Source organism: Narcine bancroftii, chromosome 2, assembly GCF_036971445.1.
Source record: "Narcine bancroftii isolate sNarBan1 chromosome 2, sNarBan1.hap1, whole genome shotgun sequence".
In the NCBI taxonomy this organism is placed as follows: Eukaryota; Metazoa; Chordata; class Chondrichthyes; order Torpediniformes; family Narcinidae; genus Narcine; species Narcine bancroftii.
This window is the reverse complement of record NC_091470.1, coordinates 59,486,393-59,510,169: the sequence shown is the minus strand read 5'-3', so window position 1 is coordinate 59,510,169 and position 23,777 is coordinate 59,486,393. Positions and strand designations below refer to the sequence as shown.

General features: G+C 38.1%; 2 protein-coding genes across 8 annotated transcripts in view; one reads left to right on the top strand and one right to left on the bottom strand.

Annotated features, from left to right (window-relative positions):
• Positions 1–315: 315 nt before the first annotated feature.
• The window catches only part of pax9 (paired box 9), a 30,840-nt gene continuing 7,378 nt past the window's right edge, over positions 316–23,777 (top strand). The window contains exons 1-5 of one of the 6 annotated variants that reach the window (XR_011351287.1): positions 316–540; positions 1,473–2,105; positions 3,760–3,908; positions 6,014–6,236; positions 13,434–14,038. Coding sequence is in view for 5 of the 6 variants with exons in the window: in XM_069916796.1 (XP_069772897.1) it covers positions 537–540; positions 1,473–2,105; positions 3,760–3,908; positions 6,014–6,236; positions 8,404–8,474 (1,080 nt within the window). In the remaining variant the exon portion in view is untranslated. Of the gene's footprint in view, positions 541–1,472; positions 2,106–3,759; positions 3,909–6,013; positions 8,875–13,433; positions 14,420–23,777 lie in introns of those variants that run through there. The other 5 variants (XM_069916799.1, XM_069916798.1, XM_069916800.1 and 2 more) reach the window with 5 other exon arrangements.
• Positions 8,321–23,777, bottom strand: part of slc25a21 (solute carrier family 25 member 21) — a 396,136-nt gene continuing 380,679 nt past the window's right edge. For both annotated transcript variants that reach the window (XM_069916801.1, XM_069916802.1), the window contains exons 8-11: positions 10,987–11,151; positions 9,667–9,848; positions 8,711–8,763; positions 8,321–8,584 (exon numbers count right to left, since the gene is read on the bottom strand). In XM_069916801.1, the coding sequence (XP_069772902.1) occupies positions 8,523–8,584; positions 8,711–8,763; positions 9,667–9,848; positions 10,987–11,151 (462 nt within the window). In that variant the 3' untranslated portion in view covers positions 8,321–8,522. The remainder of the gene's footprint in view (positions 8,585–8,710; positions 8,764–9,666; positions 9,849–10,986; positions 11,152–23,777) is intronic.

Below are 23,777 nucleotides of genomic sequence, written 5' to 3'. Positions count from 1 at the left end.
CGCTGCTTTCTGGGGTCGGTAAAGTAACTTCACTTACCGGCTGAATGACCTATAGTTTTCCGTTGTAAATAACAATTTATACTTTATTGAACATTTCTAAAGCAGCATTTCTTTCATTTAACAGAGCAGTAGAAGCCGCCAGATGTCGGTCAGCCCGATGTTAATTTGAGAGACCTACCTCCAGGTAGTGTTGCCAGGTCACGTCCGTCCACCAATGATGCCCACAGATTTTCCCCTCGACCGCCCTCTGACGTCATTGCCACGGGCGCGTCCATGGTGATTGACAGGCAGAGCGTGTAAAATCCATTTCCCATGCTGTGCTTTGAAATGCAGATCCGAACCACCTCTCCCGAGGAAAAGGGAGGCACGTAAACTCTAAACAAGTTCTTCTGCAACTTCGACGAAGGTGAAATCAGTTTTTAAGCAACATTTACAAGCGGATGCCGAATAATCTGTATTCCAAGGGATTTGAATTCCATTTGTAAACGTTTCGCATTCAGCAAGAAGTATTGTGGATCGCGAGTGTATCAACCATCATGGGTAAGTAGTTTCGGTTTTAACACTTGACCATAATTAAGCACTCACATTATTTAGCCACATATTCATTGTAACTACGTCCTTTACATTAAATTATTCCCGTAGAGCTCATGTTAGAGAATTTCTTCCAATTGGCGCAAGTAGATAGAACTTTGTAGTTTTATGAAAAAGGCCTGTTTTCATTACAAATATGTTTCGACAAATTTATAAGCGATTTCTATCTCTTCATCTTTTAGAGTATTAATAATCTAATGTGTTTGGGGAGAAAGAGAAAGGCAAAAAGGTCCACGCAGTACACCGAAAAGAGAGTACTCTGCACCATTTAAATGTTAAAAACAGAATTGTTGGGGTCATGAATTACTCCAGAGAAAAAGCTAGACACATATAACCAGAGAGTAAATGAACGTCGGGATGCAACGTCTTTACAATCCGGTTTAATTACTATCATGTTTTCGCCCATTACAATAAATATGAGAATAAAATGCAAACAAAAGTGACATTTGTAAATTTGGTTCTGCAGATAGAACTTTATAAAATAGCAAAATAAGAAAAAAGTTTCCTTTAGTTTAATTCAGAAGAAAAGCTCGTTCGAATCATTTCGAATAAAACTTCCTGCCAAGCAAATGTTATGTCAGACTAGAGAATTGACAAGATGACCACAACTCGAACAACTGTGCCTGTTCTTTCCTTGGTTGGCTTCTGTCAGAGAATGTCGGGGACTGTGATTTCAGCTCTTGGTGTTGCTCGAAGCGAATGCGGACGTTACTGCAGGCCTAGGCGACGGATACGCTCCATAAACGTAACAAAGTAGAGCTTGTCAGACGTTGGTTCACGGAACACAAATATATCCGCTTCCTGGTTAGATGCCGGGTTGTAAAGTGTAACTATAGTTGACTTTTTTCCTGAATATGTCCTCTTCTTCTATTCCATCCCAGAGCCAGCGTTTGGGGAGGTAAACCAGTTGGGAGGTGTATTTGTCAATGGCAGACCACTGCCTAATGCTATTAGACTGCGGATAGTTGAACTGGCCCAGCTGGGAATTCGACCTTGTGATATCAGTAGACAGTTGAGAGTTTCACATGGCTGTGTCAGTAAAATCCTGGCTCGGTACAATGAGACCGGTTCTATTTTGCCCGGTGCGATTGGTGGCAGCAAGCCCAGAGTGACAACCCCCACCGTGGTCAAACACATACGAGCATACAAGCAAAGAGACCCCGGGATTTTTGCGTGGGAGATCCGTGACAGACTCTTAGCCGATGGAGTCTGCGACAAGTACAACGTTCCTTCGGTCAGCTCCATCAGCAGAATCCTACGGAACAAGATCGGAAATTTGTCCCAACAGAATCAGTACGAGTCGAGCAAGACTCCGGCGCATCCGCCTCCACAGTCGGCTCTCCAATATAATACAATTTATTCCTACTCCAGTCCCATCACAACGGCCGGAGCAAAAATGCCACCGTCGCCCGGTGTGCCCGCCATCCCAGCACACATGGGAATTCACAGAACCTGGCCTTCATCGCATTCTGTCTCCGATATTCTGGGCATCAGAACATTAATTGAGCAGCAAGGTAAGCCGCAGCGCTTTAAATTTAAGGACGCTACGGGAAAGGAAGGTCGGACTAAAGCAGCTGTAGCGCCGCGTCTTTTGTTTCGAAATCAACACTCGCAAAAATCCGCGTGCTAACAAATAATATTCTCAGTTCGCTAAAAAAAATCCAGCTAACAGTTCCAGTCTTTAATCATACCCCTTCGCGCATTCCCGATTAGCCACATTTCCCTCCATAATCAGACATTCTGCATGGATCAGTAAAAAAGTCAACAAATGCCCTTCTCCTCATCAGGGACTGACTATTGCATTGGTGCCCAGCAGAACTGAAGTTTCACTTTGCACACGTTGTTATATTTCTTTTCGCTGAAACAATCTCCGAAATGCGTTTTAATTTTTCATTCGATGGGATTTGAACGCTCCATTCTAGTAAATTACTAAAATCTATGCTCACTTCTTTCTAACGAAGTCAGTTTTTCAATTTCCCTTAACGCTTCTTATATCTTTCTTCTCCACTGATGGTTTGATTAGAATGGTCTGGTATTTGTCTTATAGGTTTTGGTGTTAGAAGACAGATTTTTTTTTGCAATAGTTTACGTTCGTAGATATCTCCCCGTCTTCTGATTAGATGTAAAAATTAATGGTCAAATATAGCACATTATTTTGTTGGTTCTGGAACAAATTAGACCATATTTTGCATTTAACGTGTACAACATTTTGGGGCCTAGTTTCCTCGCAACTGGGTCTCCTAAATGGCAAGATAAATATTTTATCTGTGCATACAATGACGGCAATCAAAACCATTGTTAGTAAATTGTATCCAAACATTGTTATGCCAGTTTCCGGAATCACCTACATTTTATTCAAAACAGATTTAACAGTGTGTCGCTTTTCTTTAATTGCAATGCTTGAACTTTCGAATAATTCACGCACACAATAAAGCAAAGAAGGAAAAAAATAACTGGCTGCCTTTAGTTGTTAGTGCCATTTTTTAAAAAACCATCACGATAAAATATCTTGTCCTGGGTCAGAAAGGAAACACATAATTAAACCTCCAATTGCATTTCCTACATAATAGTGCACCGCTTCGGGCTACAACCCAATACATGACCAGAAACTGCATAGTCTATTCTGTAGTTATGATTTGAGGAAGTCAAGTGGAGGAGAATTAGTAGTTTATTTCTAGTGTAAACAATCATGAACATAAAGATTAGGATTTAGTACTGAGGAGAGCAACTTGCATCAACCGACATTTATCAAATCGTTTTCAGAAGTGTAGCATGCTATTTGATTTAAAAAAAAACATGTAACAATTGGCTTAATAAATGAAACTACACGAGGCTGCTTGAAAGACGGTAACGTTTCTAAATGCACCATTGGTAAGTACCGAACATCGGAAATAGTCTTCAAATTCTAACAGCAAAGCAATTGAGGGAAATAGATGATGTGATCTAAATGCAGCGCGCTGAGGCGCGTTAACTGGACTCGATCAGGTCGGATGGGTTTAGCAAAAGATGAATATATCCATTTAATTGTACTCCAAGAAAACTTATCTGACCGTCTGTACCAAATTATACAAAATGCCGGAATCACTGGCCGGAAATACTGAAGCAAATATCATGTCTGCTACAAGTATTCAGATACAAGTCATGTCATATAAATATTTTTGTTGTTAGGTGCTATTCCCATTAGTGACAGTTCTTCTTATCCTACTAAAGTGGAAGAATGGAACAATATAAACAGGAGTCACTTCCACTCCTCAAACCAGCCTGCAGTGAACGGACTGGACAAGTCCCCACTGGAGCAGGAAGTCAAATATACTCAGGTAATTGCAGCTTGCCTTTCCTCTCAACAAGACAGATTACAGCGTTTACAGAACTCCAAACTACAAAAATAAACACCTTTCAACAATTACAACCCATACGGTCATTAGTATTCTCAATTGCAATGACTTTTACACGTGAGAACCTCTAATTTGCAAAATCAAGATCGAGGTAAAACGTGGTGGACCTTCTTAAAAATACAACGGCGATTATAAAGGCGGGATTTAAAGCGTGATATGTCGAAATAACATCCCATTTTCAGAACTGGGAAAATGGGATATCCGAGAATGAGAACAGAAACATTCAACAAACAGGTTAGAGAATAGTGAGCTATTGATGTATCATTGATTTTATAGCTCATGGTGGATTGCTGACCATGGTGACGGATGAAATCAGTAGTTTACCACAATAAAGTAAATTGGCTATTAATAACATGGGGCAATAATCATTTATTCTTTAAAATCAATAGGAAGGTCATTATTGCAACCTAATGCAGGTTATAACTTTTAAAATGGAGTGATTATGGACGATTGCAATCGATTAATACAGAAGCATTTTCCATTCAGAATACCGTGTTTCACAAATATCTAATGTTAGTACATCAAGCCAGTTATCATCGTTCGGCGGAGAAAGTTTAAACACAAGCACATTTACATAATATGTTTTAAAACATTATACATGACGATTATAAAACCCGGAGCCGAAAGAAAACGCAACTTTAAAATGATGTAGATAGATTATATAGGCAGCTATATTCACCGTTTCTAGAATACAAGATACTTGAAATAAAGGGTTTTCAGCAAGTTTGATTTTCTCCATTCCGGCCAGCCTATCTTGATTAAAATGTAACATTTAAAATGTATAGTTAATGGCATCTCGTCACTATTATACAGGGACCATTAAAATAATAAAATATGAGGGCAGTGAGCATTTGACCCAAGGCATAAAATAGGATACATTTTAATGTCAAAGTGAGGATATTTATTTGTGGTAACAACGAAAAGTTTCTAAATATTTTCCAAGGTTTATATAAATCTCGAAACAAGCTTGTGAGGTTTTTTTTTAAATCACTGCCCGGGATTGAGTCTAATAGCGTTCGCGGCAAAACTCTTACGCCTAATGTAACAAATGTAATATTTACCTGCTATTATACACCAACCGAATTTCAAAAAATAGAAGCACACGTTCAAAATTCAGTAGGAATTATTACATTTTTTAACTTGCGTAAAATTTAGACAGGCTATCTTCAGAACCGTAAACATAATCTCAGTGATCTTTCCAATCGCATTTTGCAGCATCTCAAGTCAAACCCCAAATCATACAGAACATCCAAAACCGGCAGATGCTGGAATCTTGAGCAAACATTGGGTTGCTGGAGGAACGAGTGAGTCAAGTCACGACCATCGGTCCCAACTCGAAACTTTGACTGAACATTTCTACCCCTGGATGCTGCCTGACCCGCCGAGTTCCTCCAGCAACGTTAGGGGTGGAGTTCGCATTTTTCTTTGCTAACACCGCATTAGGGCCATTATTACCATCGGCGATAATATTCTCTTGCGGGCCTTCATTTTGTCAATAGAGTATAATTCTGAATGTTAACTGTTTTGATTCACCGACATTCATTACACATTGACTCACGAAATGTGCAGCACGTGCCAATAGTTTCCCTGCGTTTTAGCAATCTTCTAGCGAGATATTTCAAACAAATAACAATCTTGTTACAATTATGTCGCCACTTCCTATTATACAAATATGCACTACCATTATATTTACCACACAATAATGTATTTTCTCTCTTTAAAATACAAAACTCACTTTAAAATATTAACTTTCATTTGCATCAGTTAAAAGCAACTTACATTTCTACCAGCTAACAGTATACTTATCAAAACATAATTATGTACACTTTTTAAACTTCCTGTACTTCCATACATGTCTAGCTTGTGCTAAATTTTCATTCAACTGAAGTAAATTATGATCTTACTCTATTGTATTTCAACAATTTAATCTGTGCGTGCTTCGGTTTTATGCTGCTAAATTAAGACACTTTAATTAATAATGTTTAACTTTGTTAAATAAATTAACAGTCATTTTTGTTATATTCCAGGGTCCCAATGGTCTGCCTGCAGTTAGCAGCTTTGTATCTGCCTCAAGTATGGCTCCTTATCCTCCACCTACACAAGTATCTCCTTACATGACATACAGCGCGGCTGCTTCCAGCTACATGACAACCCACGGCTGGCAGCATGCAGCAGGCAGCACACTCTCAGCTCACAGTTGTGACCTACCCACACCACTGCCATTCAAAAGCATTCAAGCAGCTAGAGAAGGTAGCCATTCCATTGCCGCCTCTGCGTTGTAGGACACAATTAATAAAAATCCTTAATCCCAGCATCAGAACAAACATTGAGCCAGCTCTGATAAGCACAGACAAAAGGACATGCCTATTGTGTGGCAATTAAAACAATTTTATTTAGTTTGCTCTTAATAAGATACTGAATTCTGAACCAGACTAAAAAAAACTCCAATGGATGCAGATGCATGTCATGTCACAAATAAAACAATGAGGATTGGATTACACTGGTGTTACCATCCAGAGACAATGAGACCAAGAGCTTCTTGCATATAAGTATATTGCTGGGTGGATTTCAATGTTAACATAAACTATTTAATTTGAAGAAATCTCAGATTATTCAACTTTTCCCTTCTTACATCACTGGTTCCTAACATTCAGTCATAGAATAATATTGACAGTAGGTCCATTAAATAAGCATGGTTTAAACTATCCAACTGAAAAGGGAAATCTGGTGACAAGTGGTCTTGTTAGGAGAAGGTCACTGCAATTATGAAAGTGGAGTTTAGAAAAGTTACATTTTGGAGCAACAGATTTTCAAACATTCTTGTAATGAATATTAATGTTGACTATTTACATGCGCCACACTTTTCACAACTGTTATTTCAAAAATGAAACTCAATTCCAGAGTTTTCCTGATTTTAAAAATAAATGTAAACTGGCAGATAAGTGGAAAATTCTCAAATGTGATTGTTTTCCATTTGAATAGAATGATTTGAATCATAAAATGACACAGAGTTAATATAAAACTGTTATGTATTGTCTTGACCAGCGCCCAAATATTTCAAAAATGGTGTCAAAAATTTCAAAGTTTTTCATGAACTTTCCCCTGTAACTTATTTGAAAATATCTTACCCTTGGTGCACCCTTTTCAAAATTCAACAACAATAAAGATATGCTTATGTAAATCCGTCACCCTCTCTGATAAAGATTTACATTGAAGTAACTGAGAGCATGAGGCAAATTATTGTAATTTGGGTGTGTGGTAAAGCAATACTCAATATGTTAGGGAGGATTGGTTATGGAATAGAAACATTTTTCTTTGTAAATAAAAATAAAATGACAAAGTTTATTTTCATATTACTGTGTAAGGCTTTTCTCCCTAAATGTTACAAACAACTTTCCAGAAAGTATTTATCAACTAAAGGTTGCCTAGCCACTGAAAGAATAAAAGAAAAGTCAAAAACTATGTACTTACAGCAGAAGATTCAACATATTTTATGAAGGACATTTTTTTTTGCTTAACAAATCAAACAGCCCTCGAAGTAAGCCTACAGGATCCTATGCAAGCTCATAGGGTCATTGCAAAGTCCAAACAAGCTAGGGTATAAAGTACGCTTTCAGAAGACATGAACAAAAAATCCTTTAAGAAGTCGATCAGAAGGTTCAAACTTATTGCGAAACCTTAGGTACATATGGAGTCAAACCATGGACCTATAGCCCCAACCACTGGGAAATGCAACTTCTACCCAAGTTCATGATCATAGCATTGACCCAACAAATCAGGTTAAATATTAATATATTTTCCTGATAGTTTCAAAAAAGTTTCTGTTTTAAATTAATGTACTTCAGCTTTTTGTGAAGTTTAGATCCATGTAAATAATCAATTTTATTTGTAGGTCTAATGGTGGAGGAAAAAAATTATAAATACACAATTTATTTAATGGTAATTAGTACTTAATGTAGCAAGTATACAGTAAATTAAGCCATAATTGTAAATGGGTAGCCAAACAAAAAACTGTACTCCACGAAGATGTAAAAAATATCCTTAGCCTAATTTAAATCATAAACCAAGTTTTTAAAAGACAGACATCAACTCTATGTTTTTGAATTGTGAGATTGGTTCACTGCTCTCACCTGCTTCTTTCTCTAAAGCCTTCTATTCATCCTGTTAAATTCGGGATTGATGTATAGAAAATTAAATCATTTAAAAAGGATGTAGATCAATAGGCTGTACCTGTATATATTTGTAAGAAAACATTTTATTTTTATAAAATATCTAAATTAAAATTATGAATTACAAAATATTTGTTATATTCAGAATTGTAAAAATTGTTGTATGTTTTAGTTAACTATTTTGAGTTTAATTTATTGACATGAGAAAATATTTTACAATTATATCATTCTGTTTGCTTTGAATACAGATCGAGATGAATTTCCTCTGAAAAAATTTTCTCCATGTTTACACAAGTTGACTGAGGGCAATGTAACATGATGTTTCTTAAAAATACAAGTGTTTTAGTTATATTTTGTTCTGTTTGAATCAGAAGTTTTCCTGAAGCCAGGCAAATGAATATTCATAAACCAAAAGCATGACTGCACCTCCTAGAGATAGAGGGATGAAACAGGGAAAGTGATCAATGTAACATAATACTAGATATTGAAAATACAAACTAATAAAGATAGCAAAATATCTTTTAGCAATTATGTTTGGTTAAAGCATATCCATACCTGGCCCTAATCGCATGACCTTAGGAACCAAGCCTTTGTACAATGCAAAAAACCTATTAAATGAAATATATATATATATATATTTGTTAATGTAGGAAACAAAATATTCCAATGTTTGCTAAGAAATTATGTTAAGTAATAAAATAACACATTCATCTATTTAACCTTTTCCCTCTTTGAAATACACTTTTTAATTTAATTCCTGGAATTTAATGCTCTGGAAAAGACACAATTTCTTCAAAAAAAATATATACAATACAAAAGAAACAATATGATGATGGTGGTAATCAGGAGCCATTGAATTTAAAAAAAATATTTCTCTGTCAAGCTTCACAATTTCTGGACAATGCTCATGTAAGGATGATCTCCCATTAAATGTATCCTTAGAAAAAATTGAGTAAATTTATTGAGGTGAATTATATTTTCCAGAGATTTAATATGGCTTTGTTCAAAGTAATTTTAATATCTCATCTCTGGACCAAGTACAACATTACATGGATTTCATAAAAATCTGCAACAAGACATCCCAAATCCTGGGTGGTGAATTCCAAGGAATGCAGCCATTTTGTCCAGATTGCTCTCAGAAGTTGAGGAGGCTCCATAATTTACATCAATGGCAAATCAGTCCAGATTTCAGCTACTTTTACAGCATAGCACTAGAAGATCTGATCCAATCATGTCTGTCCCTGGTCTATATGAATTGTGCATTCCCTTGAAATAAGCAGTGCTGCTACCTTCCTGCCTCTTGACTTTCTTGTCAATGGGATACTTCTGATATTAAAAATAAAATCTGTAAATAACAGTTACATTTTTGGGCATTTTGGTGAATTCCACAGTTGATACAAAGGGGCATCTCAGATCATAATGTTTTACCATGTTGTAAGTAATTGGCTGAAAACTTACTGAGAAATCTATGGTTCTAGGAATAAGAAGAAAATTCAAAATTCAGCTCTTACCCTTCCTCCTTATAAATGGTCTTGATAGAGCGGTAACATGTTCTGTATTTAATTTCTCCTGGCTTGGGCTGTGGTCCCTGAATTCTGCTCTTTGCTACATCAAAAGGTATGTTGACACAAGAAGCAATTGTTCCTGACAAAAATCCAATTCCAAGTTTCCTCAAGAATTCAATTGATGGGTCCTAAAGAGAAAACAGAAAAATAACATTTAAAAATAATTGCTTTGGGGAAAACGATTTACAACTAATCAAAATTCTACATGGCACTCCATTTTGTTATTCTACCTGAGCACATTAAGGTTTCCCATACTTGTGTTCAGTTTCTTGACAATCATACTGATTGTCTCTTTACACAAGTTCTAAATTGTTGAAACACATATTTCTTCACACAGGATTTAAAAACAAAGTTCATAATAAAAGATTGCCTTGGCATATAGGGATGATTTGTATAATTAAACTTTATAATGTATTTACTATTACTGTATCAAAACATGAGTACAAGCAACTGTATTAACTAATTGACCAGAATACTTTACAAATGACAACTTCCACCATGAAATCTATCAAAACACCGATGAATTCATGAGATATCCATATGTTAAAAAATCCTGATTCTTGTGTCCTGTGTTTTTATTCTCTTTCCTGCATGCTACTCTCTTCAGATTTTCTTTCATGTTTAAATTATCCAGTCTACCAAGAAGTAGAAGTTTCCTGTTATTAATAACCCACATTAGTTCAATTAGAGCAGTGACTGAAGTCTAGTCTTTTTGGAAAACAGCAGCAACTAATTTAATTGACCTGAAGTAATTTTACAGTATGCCACTACTTCAAAATGCTGTTTGCTTCAGACTTTTGGCATGTACTGATTTACACTCTTTGACTGTGACACTTCAATAATGTTTTATGTTGATATATTCATATCCGCACTTCCTTCTGTTTTGCATTAGTAATTATTTATGCAGGTCTGCCATCCACAGCAGTTTGATGGATAATTAAATATAATAGTGTAATGATTTTCACTTGCAAAATATTGATTCAATATAACACAAGTTATGGGCAACTTTTTGGAAGATCTGAAAACTAAATGATTGATCAAGAAAAGCTAAGACAGATGGCCAAATGATATATTCTTCCCGAAGCCCTACATAATTGGGGGATTGTGACATATGTATTACTTTAGTTGAATTAAAGATTTGCATGAGGAAATGAGCTGAACTAACGTGAAAGGAACATGAAAATCCACTTCATGAACATACATTAACAGTTTCTGGCTTCTCTTACATTATTTAATATTGACTATTAATTTAATTGAAATAATTACCTTATTTGCTGGAATAATATTCTTCACATTGAAGTAAAATCCAAAATAGATCATATTAAATACACCATGCCGACCTAATGTTGCTGTCAGGCCTTTGTTTAGACCTCGTAGTCCAAAACCCTGAGTTCGGATTATTTCACGTGCAAAAGAAAATGTGGATGGCTGCTACATTAAAACAAATGACACAAAGTTATTGTTGGATTAATAAATCTAAAACTTAATTGCCTCATAATTTTGTATCCCTCTTAAAGTATGGAACCATAAGATGGCAAAATGGATGTAATTTACGGTCCAATCTGAGGTGCAATGTTTTTTTTAAAATTTATGTCAGCTTGAAGCTGAGAAAAGAGTTACAGGAGTGGGTCAAAGCACACTGAAATGCTGGAGGAACTCAGCTGGACTTTTCGCAACTATAGGGGACAAGGATATATTGCCGACGTTGCGGGCTCAGGCAACATCGGCAATATATCTTTGTCCCCTCTAGTTGTTGAAAAGACCAGCTGAGCTCCTCCAGCATTTCAGTGGGCTTACTACAATCACAGCATCTGTAAACTTCCATGTTTCAAACAGAAGTGGTCAAGTGTGTCCACATTGCCTCTGCCATTCAACTTGGGAATGGCGCATCTTCAAGTTTTAGTCTGCTCCCTATAACTTGATTCTCTTGGTGTCCAAACATAAAACAGCAATTTCATCCTTGAATATATTCAATTGCTGAGCACCCACATCTGGAAGATACCAAATATTCATAACTTGAAATGGAATTACTCCTCTACATTTCAATATTAAATAGATGACATCATACTCTGCAACCTTGGTTAAATGTTTAATAGTAGAGAGCTTGCCTTTTACATATGCTAAAATATGTGTGGTGCATGAATGTGATTAGGTTGAACAGAACATATGGGATGGACAGCCCTTCTTGGCTCTTTGTTTGTGATTCATTTCGATATGTTAAGGTTCAAAGGTTCTTTTTATTGTCATGTAATATTACAGTAAAATCCCTGGTATCCAGAATTCAAGCAACCAGCAAAAATAAAGGAGGAAATAAATAAATAGATAACAATCAAAATAAATAACAATAAATTTAAAAAATAAGTAAGTTTAAAATTGTAAATGTTCTCCTTGGTGAAGATGGGAGCAAATGTTCAGCCCACAGAGCACCTCGGTTGTTCCCTGCCCACAGCAGCTGTTTGAATAAAATGGCATCACCATGGATGAAAAGCTGCCCAAAACTGCAAGCTGCTGGGGCAACTTTCCCAAAGCAACTCCCTGTCCCTGCCTGGTAAAGGTCTTTATCTTTATTAGTATATTATCAAATATGCTGCATTATTAAGGCTTTATGTGTAAACTTGGGGGAGGGGGGATTAATTACGATGCTGGCACTGTTAACGTAGTGGTTAGCACAATGTAGGTACAATGACAGCAAATTTAAATTCACATTTTTTTAAGTTAAGGGAATTATCTGGTTAAAGTGAACTTAACATAATTAAGGACTACATTACTGATTTTTTTTCCAATTACTTTATATTTTGCACTGTCTTTTGTCCATTAAATGGTTTATTCTTAATGTAGGTGCATTAGTTAGGCATTGTAAGAGTGAGTCTCAGGCAATGGGGAAATTCACATGTCTGGCATCCACAATCCCTGTAGGTGCCGGATTCTGGGAAGTTTACTGTACATTAAAAAATGCAATATGCCTGATACACCTCAAATTTTGTTCTGCCAGAAGGTAAACGAGGAGTCACCATGAGCATTGCCCAATGCCTATAACAGTTGGACAAAGAGAAGCAAAAGTGTATCCCTTTTTTTAACATTAGCGTGTGGAGCACGGATAAAAGACAAAAAATACCTGCTCATTTAGATGCTCAGGGTGAAAACCCATGATGCATTTCTGAATAAGTCCTTATGAGCAGAAAAAGAGCTCATTATTATTTGTTTATTGCATTATTTAATGGTGCAATCAACCATTTGTAGTTTTAGTGGGGCATCAGCTCAGTTTGTTCCTTGAGTCAGAAATTACTGCTTTAAGTGTGTGGGAGTCCAGGTAAGCAAAGACCAATCTTTAGTAGGTGTTCTCCTGGGTTCACAGCACAATGAGAAGTTGGAGAAATGGGCCTGAGTGTAAGCCAGACTTGTGAGAGGAAGGAGCCGGAAAGGGTTTTGCCATAACAGTCCATTACCTAAGAGTGCACAGGGAGGAATGCACTACCTTTAACTCTCCAAGTAGCAATACACATAGAAGCCAAGGTTCATTAAAGCAATGGTGTCAGAAATCTAACTCTGTATGCAGAATGCCTTTCATGAACCTGTGCTTGTAGATGTGAAGGCCATTCTAACCATGACCTTAGCCTATGGATTTGATCTTGGATGCAGTTGATAATAAGATATATTTCACTGAGGACTCTCAATTCAATGCAAGCAACATATATCTCTCTTTCCTTGAACAGATATCTGCAGACCCTGCAGCTGATTTGCTAGGATCGTGGGATTCTCAAAGGTTCAAGATCAACAAACGACATTTGGGCACCTGGGACCCCATATGATTCTGAACTCTACATTAATGTTCAGTGTGATGTTGCAGCCTCCCTGCAACCATAAGGTGAAAGGGACCATGGTGAATGGCATGTATGCATCAAGGACACACAACTCTTCCATTCTTGGGTAGCTTACAGTGTACACCACATCTTAACAACATACCAAGTGGAGGGCTTGCTCTATGGGACAAGGACGACAAGGTCCTTCTTTAATTTCCCAACCATTCACAATCTGACTCCTCATTGGGCTACCAACCATTGCCATAACCAGAGCAAGTAGGAGCATGGAGGAGAAATCTATTGGTACCCTCACTGTGATGCTCTGGCACCTTGGGTATACCAAAGTTATCTTTGCTTACATTTCTTCATCATGGACTGGATCCTCCACAATTTGGCAACTTCAGGGCATAGACTTTCTCTACTAACATGTTGCAAGAGGAGAAGACTATAATCTTTTGGTGACAGAGAAAGGCCCTGTCAGGATGTGCTCACCCAGAGCTCAGAAATTTACTTTGAAGGTAATTTCTGGTTTTAACCATTGACTTAAGTGGGACGAATGGAGGTAGGATATGAGAAAGCTAATTTACTGTGTGATCACCATCATTTTCCATGCAGAAGACAGCACAGAAACAGGTCCTTTGGCCAACTTGTCCACACTGACCAAACTGCTTACCTGAGCTAGTCCCATTTGCCTGCATTTGCCCCTTATCCCTCTGAACCCTTCCTGTCTACGTAGCAGTCCAAAGATATTTTAAATACTGTAATTTTATCCACCTTTATCAGTTCCTCAGACAGCTTGTCCCATATACCCTTGCTTGAAAAAAACTAAATTTTTCACCCCTCATCTTAAACATTCCTACTGGGTTTAGACTCCCCTACTCTGAGAAAAAAACTATGATCACCCATCTTATCTATGACTCTCATAATTTTATAAACTTGTGTAAGATCACTTCTCGGCCTCCTTCACTGCACACAAAACAGTCTCAGACTGTCCAATCTCTTCTGATAGCTCAAGCCACCCAGTTCCAGCAACATCCTTGTGAATCTTTTCTGCACCCTCTTGAGCATAATCGCATCCTTCCTATATTATGGCAACCAATACTGCATACAATATTGACCATGTATGTCCTGTCACTAGTCCCTTAGCCCCTTCAATTGTCAGCTGCCAAATAGGGAAGACCCTCTCTGTTGCCTCAGATAGTAATGCTGGGAACTTTCTTTGCCCAGGGAAATGTTGTGATTGAGTGTGTCTCAATGTGTTCATTCACATGCCTGTCATATTGGAATAGTTGTAGATGCATGTGAGCCATGAGATGGTTGTGAATGTTGGAACGGAGTTGATTGTGTGAAGGAAGATACTTGCAATGGTAGAATTATAGTGAGTGTCTGAACTGCAAGACAAGAAGCAGTACTGGTACATGAGATGGAGCAAATCCACTATCCTTGACTAGATGGAACCAGTCATTGCATGTTTTTTCTATGTTTTGAGCTCCAGTCTCTAATGCTTACTTCTACAACTGATCTCTAAGCCACTTTCCCTCATTGCATATGTCAGCCCAAGGCTGGAGGGGCAGGAAGGGATGTCACAGTTGTAATTTTTGTAGTTTTTGTTATCCACCCCTACACAAGTCTTCAATGACTTCAGGCAATGGTATGAATTAACGACTAATTCTTCTTTAAGAGCTGAGAACTTATGCCCATTATTGCTGCTTCAGTTGTGTGAAACAAGAAATTGTCAAAGCACATTTGAGGGGAAATTGAGGGGCTCTGTTCTCTAAATATATACATGCTCTTGTGGGATAATGGCACAGGAAGCAAAAGGTTCAAGGGTCTGATCAAGGCAATTTTAGCAAATAATTTTAAAGAATAGAAGATTTGCAAGGCTGCTGCCTCTTTGTTCTGGAGTTCATTCTAAATTATTTGGAAATTCAAAATAGACTGGCATTTAAAAATAATCTGATTACTGGCAAGTAAAAAATATTTAAGAAATGCATCAGTGAAATTATTAAAATGAAATAATTTGAATCAAAACATGAAATGTAAAATATGAGCACAACTGTAATAAATGTCTAACATATTTCAGATTTATTGTCAGAGTACACACATGACATCACATAAATTAGGAGAGAATGGATGAGCAGGTTCAACATTCATCACCTCACCTGCTCATGAAATGTTCAGAAGGAATTCTTCTAATAATTCATAGGTACAAACGGACATTGGTGTAAGTTGTCATATAATGATTTTTGCAAGATGCCAGGTTTTCACTGCTAATAGAGCGGAAAACAGGAAAGTTTTGCAAAATCTTTAGCCCCAGTTTTTTTATCAGAGGCTGATTTTCTTGTTCTTTCTACATCCAATGGAAGACAGACTGAACATAGAAGATTATTTGATCTGCAATGATCTGAGCTTGTCACTGTTTTTAATTGAGATGATTGTCCTATCCTCAGTGGGGCTCAGAATATTTAATCCTGTCAAGGGTTCTCATTTATTATTTTTTCCAAACTTTATTTATTCGCTCAAGGTACAGGTAATAAGTAACATATATAACAATAAACTAGACATGAACATTACATTTTATATTTTATATAAAAGAAAAAAAGAGAGAAAAAAAAGAGAACCCCCCCCCTTCAGCCAACTCTCCTAAGGAGAGCCATGAAAAAAAGAGAAAAAAAATAAATAAAGAAAAATGAAGCATACTTATTAAAATCTAATCAATGTAAATCAAAATGTAAATATTCTGAATATAACAACCACTTATGAAGAAAAGAATTATAATTATCACGCGAAACATATGTAATTTTTTCCATTATTAAACAATATTTCATCTCATCAATCATATTCATATCCTTCCACGTACTAGCAATACATTTTTTTTGCTACAGTTAATGCTAAATATACAAAAGCAAGTTGAAATTTATCTAATCCCAGACCTTTCAAAGGCGGCAAACTATCCAATAAAAATACCGTCGGGTCTAAAGGTATTTTAATCTTATACAGGTATTCTAAAAACAATTGAATTTTTTCCCAAAAAGATTGTATTTTTATACATGACCAAACCACATGAAAAAAACTTCCAACCGCGTTACCATATCTAAAACACAAGTCTGAGTCATAAAAACCATATCTTTTTAGTTTTTCAGATGTTAAGTATAGTTGATGTAAAAAAATTATTCAGCCCATAATGTTGTACTGACCTACTTACATAAAACTACTCTACCATCAATCTAACCCTTCTCTCCCTCATAATACATAACCCTCCATATATCTTACATCCATGTGCCTATCTATGAGTATTTTAAATTTTACTTTTATACCAACCCAGCCTCCACTACAATCCCTGAGAATTCATTCACAGCAACCCTCCCCCAATTCTATGTGTAAAACAAAGTACCTCTTACATCTCCTCTCACTTTCCTCTACTCACCTATATGGTATTGACAATTGCCACCCTGGGAAAAAGGTGCTGGCTGTCCATTCTATCTATGCCTCTTACAATCTAAAACACCTCAACTTAGTCACTACTCATTCTTAATCGCTCCAAAGAGAACAGCACTAGGTTGCTCAACTTTTCTTCAGGACAGGTGACAAAAGTGTATGAAAGGGAACACTTTGAATCGAGTGATCATAATGCCATTAGTTTCAAGATGGAATAAATGGTCTAGTCCTCTGACTGAAATTCTGAAATGGAGAAAGGCTAAATTTAATGGTGTCAGTAAGGATCTAGCAAGTGTGGATTGGGACATGTTGCTTTCTGGCAAAAGTGTACTTGGTAAGTGAGAGGACTTCAAAGGTGAAATTTTGAGAGCACATAGGTTGTATGCTCCTGTCAGAATTAAAGGCAAATCTGACAGGCACAAGGAACCTTGGCTTTCAAGGAGCCCTGGTTAAGAAGAAGAAGGAGACACCACATTGCAGGTACAGGCAGCAAGGAACAAATTAGGTGTTTGAGGACTATGTGAAAGAACACAAAATCAGGAGGATTATAAGAAGGCATGTGATGGCTCTGCAAGATAAAACAAAGGAAAATCCCAAAGGCTTCTATGGATATATTGAGAATAAAAGGATAGTAAGAAACAAAATTGGTTCCATTGAAGACCAGTATGGTCATCTACACATGGAACTAAAAGAGATGGTGGAGATCTTAAATGGATTTTTGAATTCTGTAATTACCTGGGGAATGGACATAGAAGTAAGGCAAAGCAGCAGTGAGGACATTGACCCAATACAGATTACAGAGGAGGAGGTGCTTGCTGCCTTGAGGTAAATAAGGGTGGATAAATCTCCAGGGCCTGACAAGATATTCCCTCAGACCTTGAGAGAGAAATTGCAGGGGCCCTGGCAGAGGTATTTAAAATGTCCTTAGCTATGGGTGAGGTGTTGGAAGATTGGAGGAAAGCACATGTTCTGTTGTTTAAGAAAGGTTGAAAGCCTGACATCAACAGTGGGTAAGTTATTGGACCAGATATACACATACTTGGATAGATGAGGACTGATTAAGGATCATCAAGATGGTCTTGTGCATGGTAGAGCAATGCACGGAAGTGCTGGAGAAACTCAGCAGGTCATGTAGCATCCGTAGGAAGTAAAAATGTATAACCAAAGTTTTGAGCCTGAGCCCTTCATCAAGGCATGAGCAGAAAGCAGGAAGCTGCCTAAATAAAAAAGTAGGGGGAGGAGTGAAGAAAGGCCTGTAAGTGCAGCTCAGGCCAACAGGCAAGAGGTTATGGGTGGATATGGGTGCTTATGGGTGCAGGGCAGAAGAGAAAATGCTGAGGTTAGAGGGGAAGATGTAGTTCTACAAATAGAGAGGGAAAGTGTTGGAGAAAAGGAGACAGAAGGATAGGTCAGTTAGAGAGGCAAGGAAGGGCCTAACAAAAACAGGAGAAGTCAATGTTAATGCCATCTGGTTGGAGAGTGGATGTTAATGCCTGATTTACGGGTGGCCTCAATTTGACAGTTCATGAGGCCACGGACAAGTCTTGTCTGCATGGGAATTGGGGTGTGGAATTGCCAAGGTTGGCCACTGGGAGGTCCTCATTATTGCAGTGGACAAAGTGAAGATGCTCAATGAAAAAAGCTTGTAGTCTGGGTCCAATTTCTCTCTGTATCTAGTGCTCCAGTTATGGCCTCCTCGAGAGTGGCTGAGTATGGAGGGCTATGGTCCGGGTGCAGTCAATGGGACCAGACATGAAAATAGTTCATCAAGGACAAGATGGGCCAAATAGTCTTTTTCTGACCCACCTCACTGATAAAAGACAAAGGAGGAAAAACCCAACACCCAACCCCAACCAACCAATTTTCCCCTGCAACTGCTGCAACCATGTCTGTCTGTCCCGCATCGGACTTGTCAGCCACAATCGAGCCTGCAGCTGACGTGGACTTTTTCCCCCTCCATAAATCTTCGTCCGCGAAGCCAAGCCAAAGAAGAAAGATAAGACATGTTCTCCATTCCAAACAGCATTTTGGAAAATCTTCTCTACACCCTTTCCAAAGCTTCACCTTTCCTATGATGAGGAAACCAGAAATAAATACTATACTCTTAAATGTGGTCTAACTATAGTTTTATAGAGCAACACATTAATTTGTGGCACTTGAAATCAATACCCTGATTAATGAAGGCCAGCACACCATGTGCTTTCTTAACCACCCTATCAACATGGATGGAAACCTTGAGGGATCTATGGATAAACCCCAAGATCCATCTGCTCCTAAATGCTGCTAAGAATCCTGACATTAACCATGTACTCAACCTTCATTTTCAATCTTCCAAAGTGTATCACTTCACACTCTTCCGGATTGAAGACCACCTGCCATTTCTCTGCCCAACTCTACATTCTCTCTATCTCCCATTGTAACCAACGACAACCTTTTAAACTATCCAGCACACCTTCATGACATCTGCATAATTGCTGACTCACCTCTCCACTTCCTCGTCCAAGACATTTATAAAATTCATGAAGTGCAGGGGTCCCAGAACAGAATCCTGTGGAATACCACTAGTCACATGCCTTCAGACAGAATATGTTCCATCGACTTTCTGTGAGCAAGTCAGATCCAAATCCATGAACGTCGACCTTCATGACTTTCTGAATCAGCCCACCTTGTTAAACGCTTCATAAACACCATGTGCACCACCCTACCTTCATCAATTCCTTTTGCCACATCCTCTAAAAACATTTAAGTTGTGAGGCACAACCTGCCTGTCTCAAAACCATGTTGACCACCCCTAATAAGACCACGCTTCTCTAAATGCTCATAAATCCAGTCCTTAAGAATTGTGTGCAATTGCTCTCCACTGACATAAAACTTACTAATCTATAATTCCCAGGATTATCCCCATTTCCTTTCTTGATCAAGGGAACAATATTTTCCATCCTTCAATCATAGAAACAGGTCTATGGCAGATGCCATGTCACTGGCTCTAAACAAAGCCCTGGAACACCTGAACAGTAAAGATGCATACATCTGGCTGCTTTTTATCGACTACAGTTTGGCATTTAACACCATCATCCATTCAAAACTGATCAGGAAACTCATTGGATCATGGATTTCCTCACCTCCAGACCATGATCAGAGAAGATTTGTAAAAACTTCTCCTCCACAATCACCGTCAGTACTGGAGCACCACAGGGCTATGTTCTTAGCCTCCTGCTTTAATCACTTTACATCTTTGACTCAGTATGACAATAACACCATCTACAAATTTGTTGACAATACCACGGTAGTGGGTTGTATAAAGGACGGGGATGAGTCAGCACACAGGAGGGAGATTAAAAACTTGGCTGAATGGTGCACCAACAACAACCTTGCATTCAATATCACCAAAACTAAGGAGCTGATTGTTGACTTCAGGAAAGGAAAGCCAGAGGTGTTCAATCCAGTGATCATTGCAGGATCAGAAGTGGAGAGAGTTCTAGGGAGTCACTATCTCAGAGGATCTTTCCTGGATCCAATACACCAATGACATCATGAAGAAAGCAGCACCTCTACTTACTCAGGAGTTTGTGGAGGTTTGGTATGACACCAGAAACCCTGGCAAATTTTTACAGATGTGTGATGGAGAGTCTGTTGACCAGACATGGTCTGGTAGGGGAATACCAATACCCTTGAGAATAAAGCCCTCTGTCCTGGACACAGCCCAGGACATCACAAGCAAAATCTTCCCCACTATTGAGTACATCTACAGGAAACACTGGCGTCAGAGGGCAGCAGCAATCATCAAAGACCCACACCACCCAGTGCATCTGTTCTTGCTGCTGCTATCAGGAAAGAGGTATAGGTGCCACAAGACTCACACCATTAGGTTCAGGAACAGCTGCTACCCCTCCACCATCATAAAAACTCAATAAGAGATTCATTTAAGGAGTCTTACTTTTTCACTTTATTAATCTTCTTTTATTCTCTCTCTATTGCTCAGTCAGTTTCTTTACATTAGCTATCTGTTTACAGTTCTTTGTTTGTTTACATGTTTTATGCTGTGTAGAGTTTATTTTTTTTTGCACTGCCAATTAGTGGTAATTCTGCTGTGCCTGCAGGAAGAAAGAATCTCATGTGATATCATGAATGTAATCTGACAATAAATCTGAAATCAATCCTCTGTTACCACACATGTGGCCAGGGAGGATGTAAAGTTCATCATCAACCCCTCAGCTACCTTTCCCTTGCTTCCTGTACTAACCTGTGATGTATCCCGCCTGGCCCCGGGGATATCTGACATTTTTCAGAAGCTTCAATACTATCTCTTTCTTCACCTCAAAATGCTCAGCAAATTTGCCTGTTCTACTCGGATCTCAAATTCATCAATGCCCTGTAGCAATATATTTTTTAAAGACCTCCCCTATCTCCTCTTCCTCCACATACATGTTCTCCCCTAGTTATCCTCCTATTCTTCATGTGTATGTAGAATGCCTTGAGGATTTCCTTATTCCTACTTGACGCCTTCTCATATCCCCTTTTAGTCCCTTCTTAAGGTTGCCTGGCTAGCTTATAATTTACAACAGCCTGTCTGAATCTTGCTTCCTAAACCTTATGTTTGCTTTCTTTTTCCTCTTCACTAACTGTTCCACCTCTCTTGCCAACCATGGTTCTTTTATCTGTCTCAGTGGGACAAATCTATCCAGAATTCCATGAGAGTTACAGGTTAAGCAATGGTTCTTATCATAGATCAAGGGAAAAAATAAAGATTTATCTTGTGGGCCAGTCCTACCTTTCTTCATAGCTATTTTAAAACTAATGGAGTTCTGGAGTCTGGTCCAAAAGTGTTTTCCTACTTACACTGCCGTCAGTGACACTGTTTAACTATGAATATGAAAAAAGTACAATGAGAATAATTTAAAAAGCAGTGTAATCTTGTTGCTTGCCAAGGTATTCCAGTACACCCAAGACACAAGGATCAACTTGGCAAAGTGAAAAATTATCCATGCAAAACAATCACCAAGTTTCAGAGAAGTGGTTGACACAGCAATTAAGCAACACAAGTTCACTTGTATCAAGCTCACTCATGCTCAGTTTGGGCTTCAGAGGGAATGTCCAACTTTAACTTCCTTCCAGTCTAGTTCTAAATTTGGATTGAAGAGCTGAATTCTGAGGAGAGATTGAATGCCTTTAACATCAAGGGAATTAATATGACATCAAGGATTCTTTTTAAAAGTAGAATCAGAGAGCTAGGCAAGGAATTCACTGGTGAAGACCAGGAATCTTGCTCACACAAAGGAAGCTAGTTGTGGCAGCCAGAGGCCAGTCATCCGAATGCCAGGATATCACTGCTGGAGTTCCTCAGAGAAGTGCCTCAAACCAAGCATCTTCAGTTTCATTTGAAATTTTTAAGATAATGAAAATTCCATGCATACATGCAGTAAGTACTCAAAACCATTGCTATAAAGGTTGAAATGGCAAGAAATATTCATACTACATAATGATGTTCCCTTAACTATTCAATATCATACAAGGCCTGCCTTTCCTTACCATTAAAATTCAGGGGGCCAGCTACATAAATGTGTACCATGGATTCTGCTACTGACATGCTTTTCCAACTTTGAGCATCATTTAAACATTGAAGAAAAAGAAATTACAAACTTAAAAAAATACAGCACTTACACATCTCAAAGATTGAGTAGTCAAGGCGATTGACCTATATTCTCACTCATGATTACCATTAGACCATAAGATAAAGGAACAGAAGTAGCCTGGGGCGCAATGCTGCCAGAGCTCAATGGAGCGCAGCTCTAGCACCTCTTTGTCACCGTTTTTGGTGAGCTCCAGCATCTAAAAAATTAGCTTTCTACCCCTGGAATGGGCCCATTTGGCTGTCGAGTTCATTCCACCATTCCATCATGAGCTGATCCATTCTCCCACTCAGCCCAATTCCCCTGCCTTCTCCCCGTAACCTTTGATACCCTGGCCAATCTGCCTTAATACACCCAACAACCTGGCCGGCCATCATGGCAAATTCCAGAAGTTCAGCACTCTCTTGCTAAAGAAATTCTTTGCATCTTAGGTTTAAGTGGGCGCCCTTCAATCCTGAAATTGTTCCCTCTTGTCCTAGACTCTCTACCATAGGAAGTAACTTTGCCACATCTAATTTGTCCAGGCCTTTCAACATTTGAAATGCTTCTGTGAGGTCCTCCCTCATTCTTCTGAACTGCAAGGTGTACAGTCCAAGAGCCATCAAACTTTCCTCATATGCTAATCCTTTCAATCCAGGATTCATTCTTGTGAATGTTCTCTGAGCCCTCTCCAATGCCAGCACATCCTTTCTTAAATAAGGAGCCAAAAACTGTACCCCATACTCCAAGTGAGGTATCACCGGTGTCTAATTAAGCATCAACATCACATCCCTGCTCTATATCCTATTCCTCTCAATATGAATCCCAACATCTCATCATCTTCTTCATCACCGACTCTTCATGAATGCGGGAATTAAATCCTGGATTTCCATGTCTAACAGCATTGTGATACTGCTTTGCTTAAAGAAGGTGGCTAACCTCACTTTCTTAAAATCAATTGAAAATGGAATAATATGTACATGCATTGCCACTAATCCCCAGAATAACAGCTGACAAGAGCAAAAAATATAAAGTGGAAAGAAAACTCAAATTCCTCCAGATTCCGTTCATAACCGAAGAAAGGATCTGAACAATATTCTTTTCTACATGGTATAATGAGAAAACTAAATCAATAATTTAGAACCAAGGATCACTGTTTAAAAAATAAGTCACCTAGGCAAGAGGTAACAGATATTTTCTCTGAGGGCTG